We start from the raw sequence: 14,799 nt of genomic DNA, 5'->3' as shown, positions 1-14,799 counted from the left end.
TGTAGATTACATTAAATAATTTCCAAAACCCTAAAATGTATGTGCAATAGTTGTATTGAGTCTTGCTTTCATCTTCACTGATGAGAATTCAGGCAATATTTGTCATGAAATATTGAGAACTTTCTACGTTTATTGTGGTTAAAGATGCAGGCACATTCAATGCAGGAAAACCTTCCTCTAATGCTGGTGTTCAGAAGTAGGATTTAAAACTCCCTTGTAGGCACATCAGATTCGAGGGATGTCATTTCACCTATGGCACATGCAAATTGCATCACCTTAAACAGACTTATAACTGAGTTCTACTCTTACTTGTTTGGAAAACATACGTCTGAGGTCATCAAGAATTGAAGTACGCCACTGAGATTTTTCCAGATACTGACTATCCTACCTAAGCTATCTGAGTGTGTCAGCGTTTTGAATTTGCAGATGGCGATGAATCAATAGCACTGACTTTTACCACTGTGCATCATAAACTTAAAGCTGGTGAAGGAAAGCTGTGATCATCTTAATTTAGGTTAATAAATATTCCTGACTACCAGTTGGATTTTAGCAGTAGTCATTTTTCTACTTCTGCTCTATACCAGTGTAAAATGAATGGCAATTTAAAACTATATTACATCTTTTGAACAGATAAACTCAAACAAAAAATCACAAATGTTTGGAAATAGTGTAAAGTCATTTGGTTTATGATTAAGTAATTTATTTTTTAAGTCTAGTGTGAGCACCGTGAGCATTTCCTGTTTTGATCCATAAAGTAACCGTGCAAGTTCTTTTTCTGGCATATGCTCCATATGAAATATTGACAGCTTTGGTTAAATAAGCAAAAATAGTGATGCTATTTTAAAGCACTGTTCAATTTTCACTTAAAGATAGCACATAATTCTTTCCCATGGTGCAGTTTTTACAATATTATTGATCCTTTTCATACTGTAGGGGATCCATCAACAGACGCCCATTTATAGGATTCTCAGAAGCAACAAATAACAGGATTTGGAAGAAACAGATGATAATTTTGTTAGTAGTTGAGTCTCTGAATACACAATATATCCAAATATACAATAAAAACGCTATGCCAGAACACCTTTTCTTACACCAGCAAAATAGTTTTATAAAATACTAGAGGCCCGATGCACAAAATTCATGCAAGGGGCTTGGCCCCCGCCAACACGGCGGCTGCCTCTGCCTCAGCCTCTGCCACCACGGCTTCGTCCAGAAGGTCGTCCAGGTGGACATCCAGTCTAATTAGCATATTACACTTTTATTATTATAGATTACCCACCAAAGACTATTTCTACTTCTGCAAAGTATGATCATAATATAGCTAAGTATGATGAAATATAGAATCTATCTTCTCAACACAATACTAGAGAAAGAAGGGATGTAACTTTGGAAGGCACATTTAAAAACCTTTAAAGGCAAAGCTCATAGCTACATGGTGTGTAGACCAGAGTACTTGTAATTTAAATATCCAAATTATCCACAGACACTACTTGATAATTAGGGAACTAGGACATTTCCATTTCCACCCTATTTGAATACCCCATGATTGCACAGGGCTTTCAGGGATCCCAAGAATGCCCATTTTGATGTCATTTCCACACTGCTGTGTAGTGTAACATCCCCAGGAAGAGCAGCTGAAAAAACACAACTCAAGAAAACAGATTGTACCTTTAATCAAAATAATTGTAATCTTCCAACTCCATACTTCAGCAGAAACATAATCTTTAGTCCTTTCACACTCTTTAGTTGAAAAACTTTCCATCTGGTGACCAAAAAGTCATCAAAAGAGAAGAGAATAAGAGTGTTGCAGCCCTCGCTGGATAGCTCAGATGGGTTAGAGTGTCATCCCAATACACCAAGGCTGTCAGTTTGATTCCCGGTCGGGGCACATACAAGAAACAACCAATCTATAATAATAAAAGGGTAATATGCTAACTAGACCGATGTCCTTCCGGATGAAGCACGGGCTGGAGGGAAGCCTGGGTCCCAGGTGCCAGAGGAAAGCCAGTGCCGACAGCCAGAGGAAGAAAGACCTACTCTTGCACGAATTTCGTGTATTGGACCTCTAGTGAATACACAAATAAGTAGAACAACAAATTCATGTCTCTCTCTCTCTCTCTCTCTCTCTCTCTCATCAATAAATAAAAACAGAATGTTGCAGAGACCTCCTTAAGTATAAGAGACCATAGCCAAGTACAGCAGCAGGTAGGCTCATCAGAGCAAATGCTTAGTAATGCTTTGCTTCTTTCGGGGAAGTATACACTGGAAAGTCTGATGAGAAGACCAAAAAAAACATCATTTTGTGATTTAGTGAGTTATTTTTCTCCAAGGCTCTATTAGAACAGTATGACTTATCTATACTAATAAAAGTCTAGGTGGCCCTCACGTGCGACGTCATCACAAGATGGCCATGCCCACAGCAGAGGCGGGGCCCAATGGCTGCTCCATGCAGTGTGGCCTGGGGGTCCCACGGCTCCACGCGGCGTGGAGGAGGCCGGTCCTGCCAGAGGAGGCGGGTTGCGGCAGAGGAGGGCAGTTGTAGGTGATCAGGCCGGCAGGGGAGCAGTTAGGGGACCATCAGGCTGGCCGGCAGAAGCGGTTGGGGGCAATCAGGCAGGCAGGCAGGCGAGCGGTTAGTAGCCAGCAATGCCAGATTGTGAGAGTGATGTCCCAGATTGGAGAGGGTGCAGGCTGGGCTGAGAGACACATTCCCCCACCCCCGCACACATATTTCATGCACCAGGCCACTAGTAATTAAATAATATTGCTTTAGACTTTTGTCTGACTCAAACTTATCCCAAATGGCTTTATTGGTGGGAAGGAAAGTTGCTTCCCTTTTAACTTCTCTCTCCACCCACCTCTCTGCAGGTTGAGCTAGGCAGCCCAGTGGAGAGAGAATGAGCTTAGGTGTTGGAGTCAGGGTAACCTGGGTGGAGTCTCTGCTCTGCCACTCCGTGCTGTGTGATCGTGGGCCTGTTATTCAAATTTGCTGACCCTCAGTTATTTATATATGAAATGAAACGAAACTAAACATGGTGCCTGCCTCATAGGTTTTGTAAGTATTAAATTTAAAAATAAACTCATGTAAAGAGCTTAGTCAAAGGCCTGGCTCCTGCTGAGAGTTCAGCAATGTTAGATAGTATCATTATTATCACCATGATATTAGAGCTTGAACCTTTATCCCTTAAACTTCCATGTGATGGAGCCCAGTTCTTGAGGGAATATGTTTTAAATAGGATAGGTGTGTATTCCAGGAACATAGCTTCCATGAATGTTTTATCTCTCATGTTCATATAATACATATAATATAATGCACTTGGTCAATTGACCCACCGAACAAATGCATTTCATGTATGTTAATGAGGAAAATGTTAAATGTTTTATAGGTTATAACATTTAAAAGCTCAACAAAGCACCAAATAGTTATAGTTTTCAAGAATATAAATCTTTATAGTCTTTAAACTATAAAAAAAAAACACATCATTTGAAGAATCAATAAGTAAACACATAATTCCCTGAAAAAGAAAGAAAACAATACCAAAATTCAATTCTTTGTCTTGAAAAGCAGGCAAATGATAATTTCAGCTTCTCATAAATAGGACTATACTTTTAAACATGCCTTTCGTCCCATTGGTAGTGGTTTCTTCACATCATCTATACATCACTTAAAACTTATTCCAGTCTGTCTTAATAACTAGAGGATAACCTAATGAACAGACCATTTGCAATAAAGACATGTGAAAAGTACAACTGAGTTAATACAATAAAAAGGAATCCAGGAAACCAGCTACATTAAATGTTTCTGTGTCTTCATCCCCACAGATGATAGAACAGCTGAGTCAGCTGGTCACCGATCACCTGGAAATCCCACGCTGGCTCTTTAAAATGGACTATGAGTTTGGAGGAAATGGGACTGCATTTTGTGACATTCTTTCCCACCTCCAGTGCCATGACTGGCTCCTAAAGGAGTATAACAAATACGGCCGTGAAGACTGGAGCAAGAAATGGGCACAGGTAAGTATTCAACGGTGACGTAAATCCACAGTGTCTGTGTATTGTTAGGAGATGGAGCAAAAGGCTCAGCAGGAGGTGAAGGCACTTTCCTCAAGGCTCAGCAGTGTCATCTGCCAGCAGTGAGACTTTGGGAAAATCATTTTACCTTTCTGGGGCAATGGGGTTGATTAGGTTATTTTAAATGTCCTTTCATTGGGCCCTAAAAGTATTCACTCATGTCTTCAAATTGATTATGATAATTAGGAAGTAATTCTTTAAAAATCATATTCAGGTAACATTACAAGTCTCATCATTCACTCTAAGTGGGTCTTATCATATTCTTCTAACAACTGACATTAATAAGCTACCCACATTTTATTATGAGAGAGAAATTCTATTAGTAAATGGTTGTCACCTGGAAGCTAATGTATAATAGCATTCTATCAGCAGTCATGTTTCTGAAGTCAATTTAAGGAAATTTGTGTAACTGCTGGTCCCTGTGAGATGTTGAGAAAATAGTTCATCCTACCCAGAAAATCTCCAGGCCAAAGCTGAACAATAGGTAAGAAATCTTAGTATATAAGTGGTTGTGTAGAGGATTTTCCATGTATGCTGGTGGAAGGACGAATTGTACAACTTCTTAGTCTGTTCCGAACTTGCTTAAAAATTAAAGTTATTTTATATGGCTTACTATATAAATTAAACCCACCATTCTAAACACTGCCTCACTCTGCATCCAGAGGTCGAGACTAGCCTGGCTTCTCTTAATCCCAAATCTGTCTTGGCTGACCTACTCATGACAACATAACTGATGAGGAAAATTCAGACGTAAATTCCCTTCACCGATTCCTTCCCTACTGACGTGCTTAATAGTAGGCTGTGCAATGATTTGCATCTCCTCTGAGCATCCCACTACAGAAGTATATGAATCAAGACACAAGTGATAGGAAGGGAGGGGCACACCAGAGAGAACTGCATTACTCTTGTGAAAGTGAAACAACGAATAAATCTAGAGAACAGTCAGAAGAGAGAGTTCCCTTTGACAAATGTGACTGTTCTCCCCATGATCTATCCTGGGCTTTTCTTCCCCCTCCGTCAGAGAATGGACTAAATGCAGTACCTGTCATGGCCAGCTTTTTACATATTATTTAAAGGATACCAAAGTGAATTACTCTTCCAGGAAAAAAATAAAACAAGGAAAATGTATTTAATTTTGAGGCCCATAGAGGGTTATCTTTGAACTGGATTTTACTTCATATTGTGTAGCGTTTTCTTTTTAAAGCAAAACTGTGGAGAGTCAGTGATGAAAATATGACTTTTTTCATTTAAAAAATTGAAATGTTAGTGGTCTGGCCTTAATATTTCAAACCAATATATATTTTTTAAATTCTCCTGACATTAGACAATGATAAATTTAAAATATTTGACTTTAGGTTTTAAAAATATTTAAAATATCGACACTGGCTGAATTGCACTTGGAAGCCTAACTGTACATTATTTACTTTCGGTTATTTTAAACCGTACCATTTTAAATTGTCACCGAACACTGGCATTATCATGAATGTTATTAAATGTGAAAATCTTGGATAATTAATAATATACTGAAATCTTTTTTTAACTTAATAAGGAAAAAATAATTATTCCGAAATCTTTTTAATCTTTAAAACCTGTGCTTAGCCATGGTCATTTTGGTTAGAAGCCAAAATAAAAAATAAAGCAGCTCTGAAGAGCTTTTTTTTTGGGGGGGGGCGGGGGGGAGGGAGAGAGGAGGAAACTATTGACATTCTTTTGCCTTCAAAGTGAAATTGTACCCAGAGTGGAAGTGAACTGCAATCTCCATTGAGTGTAGCTATTGAGGATTTAGGATCAGAATTATCCTTTGTTCCAGAAGACCATCATAATGGTGCACATTTAGACATCAAAGCATTACTTTATGAGCACAGGCATGTTTTAATGTCCTATTACAGTTTGTAGACCTGTTTCTTTTCATAATGAAGATGTTGTGTCATCAAGCCTAGCCCGGCACATACAAAACATATGCTGGCAGGTTATTAAAAATTTCAGCTTCTTGATGAAAGACTATCCTGCAGGCTAAGAGTCCAGAGAAAGACTCCATTCTGGGAGAATTATTAGAAATGAGATTATGACTGTAAGCACTAAATTATGTTAATACTTACAAATAGCATCATTTGCATAGCAGTTTATGACACGATACCATGATTTTTCTCATTGGTATATTGTAGGCAACAGATTAAAAACAGGGCTGTTTATGGGGGTTGGAACTGTTTTGAGATTCTCTTGCGTCTTATGTGGATATTGGTTTTAGACAGAGGCATCGTTCAGTGTAGACTCAAGGATCCAATATAAAGGTCATTTTTTTTTTCTACCTATCTAATTTAGAACCAGTTATTTAACTGGTTGGGGTTGAGAGTTGAAACAAGGTCGTGGAGTCAACAAATGCTGAAAAGCTGTAGTCACATTTTAAAAATCAGTATAGACACGTAGGTGATTTTAGGAAAAGCGGAATGTTACATGATGGCCACAGTAAAAATGGGGCACAAATCTCATTTTGTTTGTGGTGGCTTGGTATAAACCTCTCTCTCTTCATCCTACCAGGTAACAAAACCCAATTCTCCAAAAGTTTTCCGTAAACTCACTCACTCAAGTACTCAATGCTGTTAATGTTTAATGGATCCACACACTAGCTTATACTCCAAAGCCCCTACCCACCAGTCGGAGGTACTTCTTTAGTAAGAATAAAGGCTTTAGTCAAGGAAGGCACACTTGTAGGGGAAGTGGACACACTCACCTAAGACAGCGTAGGGAGACCAGGTGGACATTTGCTGTGGTACCAGTCCTTGCGGTGTTTTCTATTTCCGTTTTTAAAGGGTAAATCTTCCCTCCCTCATTCCTGGGAGATTGGCTTGGTGGCAGTGATGCTACTGGTCACGCTGCTTTTCAACAGATCTTTGTCAAACGGTTTCTCCGTGTAGAGAGCTAAGCCAGTTTACTTTTGGGTTTCCCTGACAGACCTTCTTTGGGCCTCTGTTTCCCTGGGTGGATGGTATAAGATGTAGAGGTCTTGGCATCACACATTTACCACTTACAAGAAAAAGGAGAAAAGGGAAACTGAACTGGCCCTAAGCTACTATATAATATTTGCATTTTAGCCCTGGGCAAGATAAGTTTTACCTGTATTTGTACTTTGGTGTACTTTGTTAAACATTATTGAGTACTTATTTACCAGTATAGTCCAAGCCTTTTGAGGTATACTGTTATATTTCATACCAGAGGCCCGGTGCACGACATTCCTGCACTCGAGGTGGGGGGGTCCCCACAGCCCAGCCTGCGCCCTTTAGCAGTCCGTGAGCTCTCAGGGTTGGTCCAGCGGATGGCTTAGGCCCGCTCTCTGCGGGGAGCAGGCCTAAGCCGGCAGTTGGACATCCTTAGCACTGCCACAGAGGTGGAAGAGGCTCCCGCCACCGCAGCTGCACTCGCCAGCCATGAGCCCGGCTTCTGGCCGGAGGCACTCCCCTTGTGGGCGGGCACTGACCACCAGGGAGCAGCTCCTGCGTTGGTCAGTGCGGGTCATAGCGACCGGTTGTTCCGCTGTTCAGTCGATTTGCATATTACCCTTTTATTTAGGATACATATACTAGCATATACACTAATTCAAGGCACCCAAGCCTAGAAAAAGTAGAATAAATCACAGTGGTTTTGCTTCCTTATAGAACAAAGTTAACAAACCAAATACAAAAGAGAACCATCAATCAATCAGTGCCTTAGAACTCTATGCTCCACTGTGAAGACCTCCATCCATTCCATTCAGATGGGCATGTACCTGGGTCATAGGGGCCTCTATTGGGTGGCTGAGCTTGGTGCCTTGAATGGAACTTAGTAGGTATTCATTAGGTGATCCTGAAGAACCATAACCCTGTAACCACATAATGTTTTGGAAAAGTTAAAATATAACAAGATTAAAGATATATTTAACCAAATAAGTTTGTAACCACATTTCTCAAGCATAGTTGTTTTCATTTTTGTGTATTAATTTCCAAATGTGCTGTATTAATTTCTCATAGCTAAATATGCTATTTAAACATCAGATCTTCAACATTTTCCATGTTTACATTTGGCCATCACAATTAATGGTTGTATAATATTCTCTCATACTGATTTACTCTGACATGTTAAACCATTCAACTAAGTTGGAAATTTTAGGTTATTTCCAGCTTGCTTTTTTTTATACATGTCAAAATGCATCTTATAATTGCTAGGAAGAGATACTTTTTCATGTCCTTATTTATTATTTGTTTTTTATATATAAAAAACACAACATCTTGGTATTAAGAGAAAATCTAGGTTTTCTAGGTTAAGAAAAAAATCTAGGATATAATTTTCCCTTAATCAGTAAGGTATATAGCAATAATTATTCATTTGTTATGTATATTTATTTTTACATCTTAAAAACTTGACCTCTTTTGTAGGTCCATGAATAAACTGTTAAGGCCTTGCATTTCTTTGTGTTTAATAACAACAATAACAATAATGGCATTATAGAATACCAGCTGGGTGTCAGACATTTCAATGTACTTTACATGAATTGTCTCACTCAATCTCAGGAAAATTCTAAGGTTTTTATTCATTTACTCCCATACCACTTTGATAAGGAAGGTATCGCTATTTTGTTTACAGATGGAGAAACTGATGTTTGGGAAGTTAGGTAACTTGCCCAAGTTCATATAGCTAACAAATGGTTGTGCCTACTTTGAAATGCACATCCATACCTGCTGGCCCAGTGTTCTCGCCACATTTAGAAAAGACCCCTCATTTGAAAATCCCAGAGAAATGTTTCCCACCAGGTCCTGCCATTGTGACCTGCTACCCTTGTGGCAAGTTTTCTGCTTTCTACAGAGACTTGCGAAAAACACAAAGGTCCCTTCAATGCAGCAACCTTTGCTCTCAAACGTCCACAGCCTAGGCCAACCTTGGGCAAACTACGGCCCGTGGGCCGGATCCGGCTGTTCTATCCGGTTCTCTTGCTCTCCCCTCCGCTCCTTTACTTTGAATTTATATTAGTTCACACAAACACTCCATCCATGCTTTTGTTCCGGCCCTCCGGCCCAGTTTAAGAACCCATTGTGGCCCTCGAGTCAAAAAGTTTGCCCACCCCTGGCCTAGGCACACCAAGATTACTTAGCAGGGGACCATGGGCTCTCCAAGTCTCTCTTCAACTGTAAAGAGAGATAATACCTGTCTAGAGGGGAGATGATGAGAATTAAATGAGATAACCTTTGGGAATCGACTAGCAATGTACTCAACACACAATACGCCTTCAAGAGATGCTCCCTGTTGTTATTAAAATTACCATAAAGTTGCGTTACAATTAAATTTCAGGTAACATTGAACAAGTCCACACAACATTATCTTTCTTTGATGATTTAGAAGGTCTTTTAGGGTCTTGTAGGATTCCAGAATATTTTCAATGCATCAATTATCATTATATAAATTTGTAGAAGATACAGAATGGTGACCCAATTGTGCCTACCCGCTTATTTCCCCAGATAATGCCTTTAAAAGAATAAACTTTGATAGCGCCCTGGCTTCTTATCATTTGAAAAGAGAAAATGATCCCAGTTACTTGAACTTTCTACATGTTGAGTAAAGAGGCATTGACCCGATAGAGATTATTCTGACCATAAGACTGAGACCCGGTTGCTTCATTTTCCGGTTCCAGTTGGTGTCTTTTCTAATTAGTGTAGCAGCACGTCACCACAATCACTGGAAAGTCTTAATCATTTACATATTTTTCCTTATCTCTGAAAATGACTTAGAATGTTTTCTTCCAGTTCAGTGGTTATTTTCATGAAGCTGCCAGGGTTGGGTTTGAGGTGCTTCTCTGTGCCTGAGGAAGATGACAGGAGAGCGAAAATTGCCTCCCCGAGTTAAATGAAAGCCAGGTCCCCCTTCCGAGGACCTATAATAATCAGCTCTACAAGCTGTTGGTTTGTGTGTCCTATTGATTTAATATGCTTCTAATCAGTACATAAAGCTATGGGCCTGCAGTGTTAATTTTTCATATGCTTACAAAGTACCCTTTGATTTTCTGTCACACGTTAATTACAGCGTTTTGCCATTAAATAGGAAGCTTTGTGTAAACTAATTACTAGGTAATCATTGTCTACTGCAAGCGTGCTGTTTGTACCTTTTATTTTATTCTAAAAATGCACAGATCTCGCAGTCTGGAAACACTCTACCTTCCAGCCATTAGCTCTCACTAATTCATAGCATTATTGTGGTGAGAGTGGAGGAGTTGTAATTGTTGTGGTATCCGAGCTGTTAATTACCGGAGTAAACAGTTGAAATGGTGCCAAGGTCTATTGTACGAGGCAGAGAAAAGGAGGTTTAAATGTTACTCCCACCATCTGGGGACCAGGGGAGAGGCAAATGCTGGAGAACAGCAGTGAGGCGCTATCGCCGCCTCAGCTCCAGGGTTGGTGGCCATATGGATCCAGAATATTCTGAATCAATTGAATTTAACTGCCAGTTTTTTGCAATAACAGCATGGAAGGAAGGAATAAAGCAAAAGATGAGAGGAACGAGAATTGGTTAGTGTTTTCACATCCAGGGAATCCCCGTTGGAGTTCTTTTGGAAATATCTGCTTTGCTGAAAACCACAAAGCAGGCCTGGGTACTTGGAATGGATTCCAAATGAGTTTCACTCTCCTTGCCCGCGACTGCGCCATTTGCTTCTGGTCATCTGTCCCCCATGCCCCTCGGGCAGAGAGGGATGCCCTTGAGAAGACCGGGACTTTCATGTAATTGTGCCAGATCGAACACAAATCCTTACTTTCTGGTATTTTAACAAAGCATGGTCTGTAGAAAGAAAGCAATAATAAATATATAATGCTATCACATCCACCTTACGTATATGCATCTGTACACGGGGGAATATCAGAAAAGGTACAGCTCTTCACTCTGATTTTAAAAAGTAGATGCTTGCCCATTCCTTCTGTCTAAAATTAAAATATAATTTCTCCCCAGAGTCTCTCATTTCATTCCACAAATTCACCCTTCTCCCCCACCACTTGACAGAAAAATTAACCCCCCAAGGGCACATGTTTTCTTTTGTTTTTAATTTTCAACTAAAGAGCTTAATCAGCTTATGCAATTTTTTTTTTCAACCAGTAATATTTCTCTACCTGGAAAGAAAGAAACCAATCACCAATCATAATAATTATTATAGCTACTTCCACTTCCGGTTGAGCTTTAAACCGCATGGTTTCTGCTTCCCAATATTGTGTGATCTTTAAAACAGTCATATGTATCTGCTTGATGTCACTCATATTTAATAGAATTTCCTTAAAACCCATCTTCCAGCATTAAAAAAAAATTTTTTTTTAAATCTGCCACTTGCTGCTGTAACTACTTTTCCGTATCATTCCCCAAACAGGAACATCTTCTTTTTTTAAACCACCCTGGATTATTTATTTTTAATTGTTCCTTTAGCAGATGCTGAAGTAATTTAGGGTGCCGTGTGAACAACTCCTTTAAAGAGAGCGATCGCAGGCCGTCACCCACACCGGGAACCCAGGGCAGCATTCGTCAGGCTTTTATGACAGCAGCCCCGGCCCGGGGAGAATTTTTTTCCGCTTTTGTGCGTGAGCGAAGTTCCATTAGGAATTTCAAGAAACGCTTCATCTTTATCCACGGAAAGCCCAGCTGCAGCGCGATTCGGGGAGCCTAGAAAGAAAACCACGGCCCCCTGCGGAGAGGGGGGGAACAGCGGTTTAAGTGCCAGAAAGTTGGGCGGCAATGAACCTGTCTCGAGTTTCTGGTGGGGCGACGCGGTTGTGCCGAGCTCCGGATGCAGGCGCGACATCTGCGCCTCAGTTGGACAGAACGCTTCTCCAGTCGGATCCACTGCCGGGCCCGCGCGTGGGGCCAGGGTGGAGGCCGGGAGAGCGGGCCGGCTCCGGGGCGGCGGGGGGATGAGCCACGGAGCGTGGGGTTATGGCCGCGTTTTCACCATTGTGTTTAATGAGAGCCGCCACCGCAGCGAATCGCTTGCCACACAGCCGAGATGGGCCATTAGCTATCAAGGGAAAATTGTCTTTGCCGCTTTCGGCAGATGGAGCAAATATTTTACAAAGCAATTTCACATACCAAAAACATTTGTGTGCCTCGGTAATGCTGGCTGTTTTACATTATGGTACCTTCTACGGCAGCATAATTTTCCATCTCGTCGGAGGCAAAGTTGGCATTTTTGATTTTTAAATTCTCAATTAACAATTAAACATGGAGCACTAAAGCAGTCTTAAGCTTTAAGTAGGTGTGGGAAGTAGTTTACGACTTGCTGGAGACCGTTTCGTTTTTTCTTCGTCCTCTCAGCATATTTTTGCACTCTAAGGAGGGACTGTTTCTCACCCTCTTCGTGGAAAGGAATGAGCGCAAACTCCACTACTGACTGCAGGACGAGAGGAACCCGTGCCCAGGAGGGACCAGAGCATTTGCTGGCCTCTGCGTCCACCATGGATTCCGCAAGCCATGGTGCGGCCCACCCACTGGTGTCAGTTTAAAATGTTTAAACTTCAAGTAATCGCAAACCCAACTCAAAATAGCTTTTACGATATCGAGAATTTATTATCTCGGCTCACTGAAAATGCAAAGATTGGTCTGGCTTCCAACAAGGCTTACTCCAGTGGCTCAGTATCACCCAGGATCCAGTTGCTTTCCATCTCACCTCTCTATCACACCATGTCGGCTCCATCCGAAGGCTGCTGTCCTCAGGGTTAACGATGGCTGCAGTAGCTCCTGGAGCTTGTTCTTGGTCAAGGCAATAGGAAGAGAGAACATCTCGCCTGGTAGCATTCTCAGAAGAGCATAAAGCCTCTTTCTCAGTGTGGAGAGCGGCTACAGCGTTTGGACAGGTTATGGCCCGAACCTGTGGTCCCACGTGGCCAAGTGATATAAGCTGCAGGAGGTGCAGCAAGTAAACAAAGCTTGTAATTGAGGTGCATGTAATTGAGTCGATTGGGAACCCAGAGAACGTTGTAACCACGCCCTTGCTTTGCCTCGTAGAATCTGGCTATAAAATAAAGACTCGGCTTGCAGGCCGTGGCACTGTCTCTCTCCATCAGAGAGGGCAGCGTCCCACCCAGACCCAGCTTTATTCTCTTGTCTGTCTTTTCTTAATGCTTCACTGCCCCCTCTCAGGCTCACCGAACCTGGTTGTGCTGGCGCAGCACACTCAAGAGGCCCGGGGAAGGGCTTCCTAACATCTGACTGGACTACGTGGGTCACGTGCCCATCCTGCACCAATGACTGTGGCCAGGGTATGGCTTTGCTAAGCAGGGCCCCAACCTGGGAGCTGAGGGGAGAGTCACTCTCAGTCAACTTGCATAGCTAAGAATGGGATAGTGGCAGTTCCTGAAAAGGTGTTTGGGACATCATTACCCTGAAAGAGGGGCAAAGATGCTGGACAGCCAACAACAGTTGTCCACTCTACCATTTTTTCATCAATTTGACAGCACAGACTTAGCCTCACATGCGGATGACCTCATCTGACCCAGCGTGCTCATTTATGCCCACCAAGGGCAGTTACAGATCCCACTGCACTGTGCCATCCTCGTAGCAACTGGATTTGAATCCCGTCTCTGGCCATACCACCCTGAACGCACCTGATCTTGTCTGGATTTGAATCCCAGCTTTGCTACTTCATGTCTGTGTGACATGAAATAGGGAATAGAGTAACCACTTCCGCGAATGGCTTTGAGATAATAAATATAAACCCCTTGCTACAGGCCTGCCACTTGGTAAGCCTTCCACAAGTGAGAGCTGTTATCGTACCTAGAAAGTGACTACAATGGTAAAAAGTAGCTCATGCACAGCAAACTCATCCTCGAATTTGGAATCCCTCCCTCCTCTCCATCTTTGTGCCTCGAGCCATCCCTCCTTTTAGGGACATCAGAAAGCTCTGTAAAGCAGGACTATCTAGGTGTGTCCTGGGTTTCTCTTCTGAACACTGTCAAACAATGTCTGATGTAGGAGATTGGAGGTGATTAGCCAAGAAGCTATTTGCTTAACTCACCACTGCAAAGCCAGCAAAAAAGCTTCTAAGGCAAAATGAGTTTTGGTGGGACTGATACTTAGAGCATTCTCATTTGTATTCCTTCTTCCTCCTCTCCTATCCTCCCCAACACACACACACACACACACACACACACACACACACGCAGAATTTACTTGAGAAAGTTAACTCTCAGGAGTTTAAAGTAGCTGTAGTCAGTATTAAATTGGATATGCTAGCAGCTTCCCCTGAGATGTCCTGAATTTCCTTCAGTCAAATATCTCTTCCTTCAAATTTACACTTTCTTGATAGAAAAAGAGAAAGAGCTGAGAGGCAAGGTCCATGCTTCCTGGAACGCTCCAAGGTCACGACTACTGTCACACTCTGAGGAGTAAATGTGGGTGCTGGACAAAGGGTAACAAGGCTGAGGGGTAAATGTGGGTGCTGGACAAAGGGTAACAAGGCTGAGGGGTAAATGTGGGTGCTGGGCAAAGGCTGACAAGGCTGAGGGATCAATGTGGGTGCTGGGCAAAAGGTGACAGGCTGTGCAGGGGTGGGAACAGCTCTGGAGTTAGCGGCTCCACCCAGGCCAGCAGCTATTGTGATGGGCAGAGCCAGCGCAATCCTGATGGAATGAAAATCTGGAGTTCTGATTTTTTCCAAAAAGTAAAAGATACTTTTCTAACATTTGTTTATTGTCAACAAGGTCCATACTTTCCACAGCCCCATAGTCACCA

At 41.8% G+C, this 14,799-nt stretch overlaps 1 protein-coding gene across 1 annotated transcript in view; it reads left to right on the top strand.

Annotated features, from left to right (window-relative positions):
- The window catches only part of IQCH (IQ motif containing H), a gene marked incomplete at both ends in the record, with an annotated part of 220,231 nt that overhangs the window by 135,978 nt on the left and 69,454 nt on the right, over window positions 1-14,799 (top strand). Inside the window, 1 exon segment of the mRNA XM_080640562.1 lies at window positions 3,823-4,014. Within this exon segment, the coding sequence (XP_080496688.1) occupies window positions 3,823-4,014 (192 nt within the window).

The sequence above is a fragment of the Plecotus auritus genome, assembly GCF_963455305.1.
Source record: "Plecotus auritus genome assembly, chromosome: 1".
In the NCBI taxonomy this organism is placed as follows: domain Eukaryota; kingdom Metazoa; phylum Chordata; class Mammalia; order Chiroptera; family Vespertilionidae; genus Plecotus; species Plecotus auritus.
Note: the sequence above shows the minus strand (reverse complement) of the source record. Positions and strands in the feature narration are given on the sequence as shown.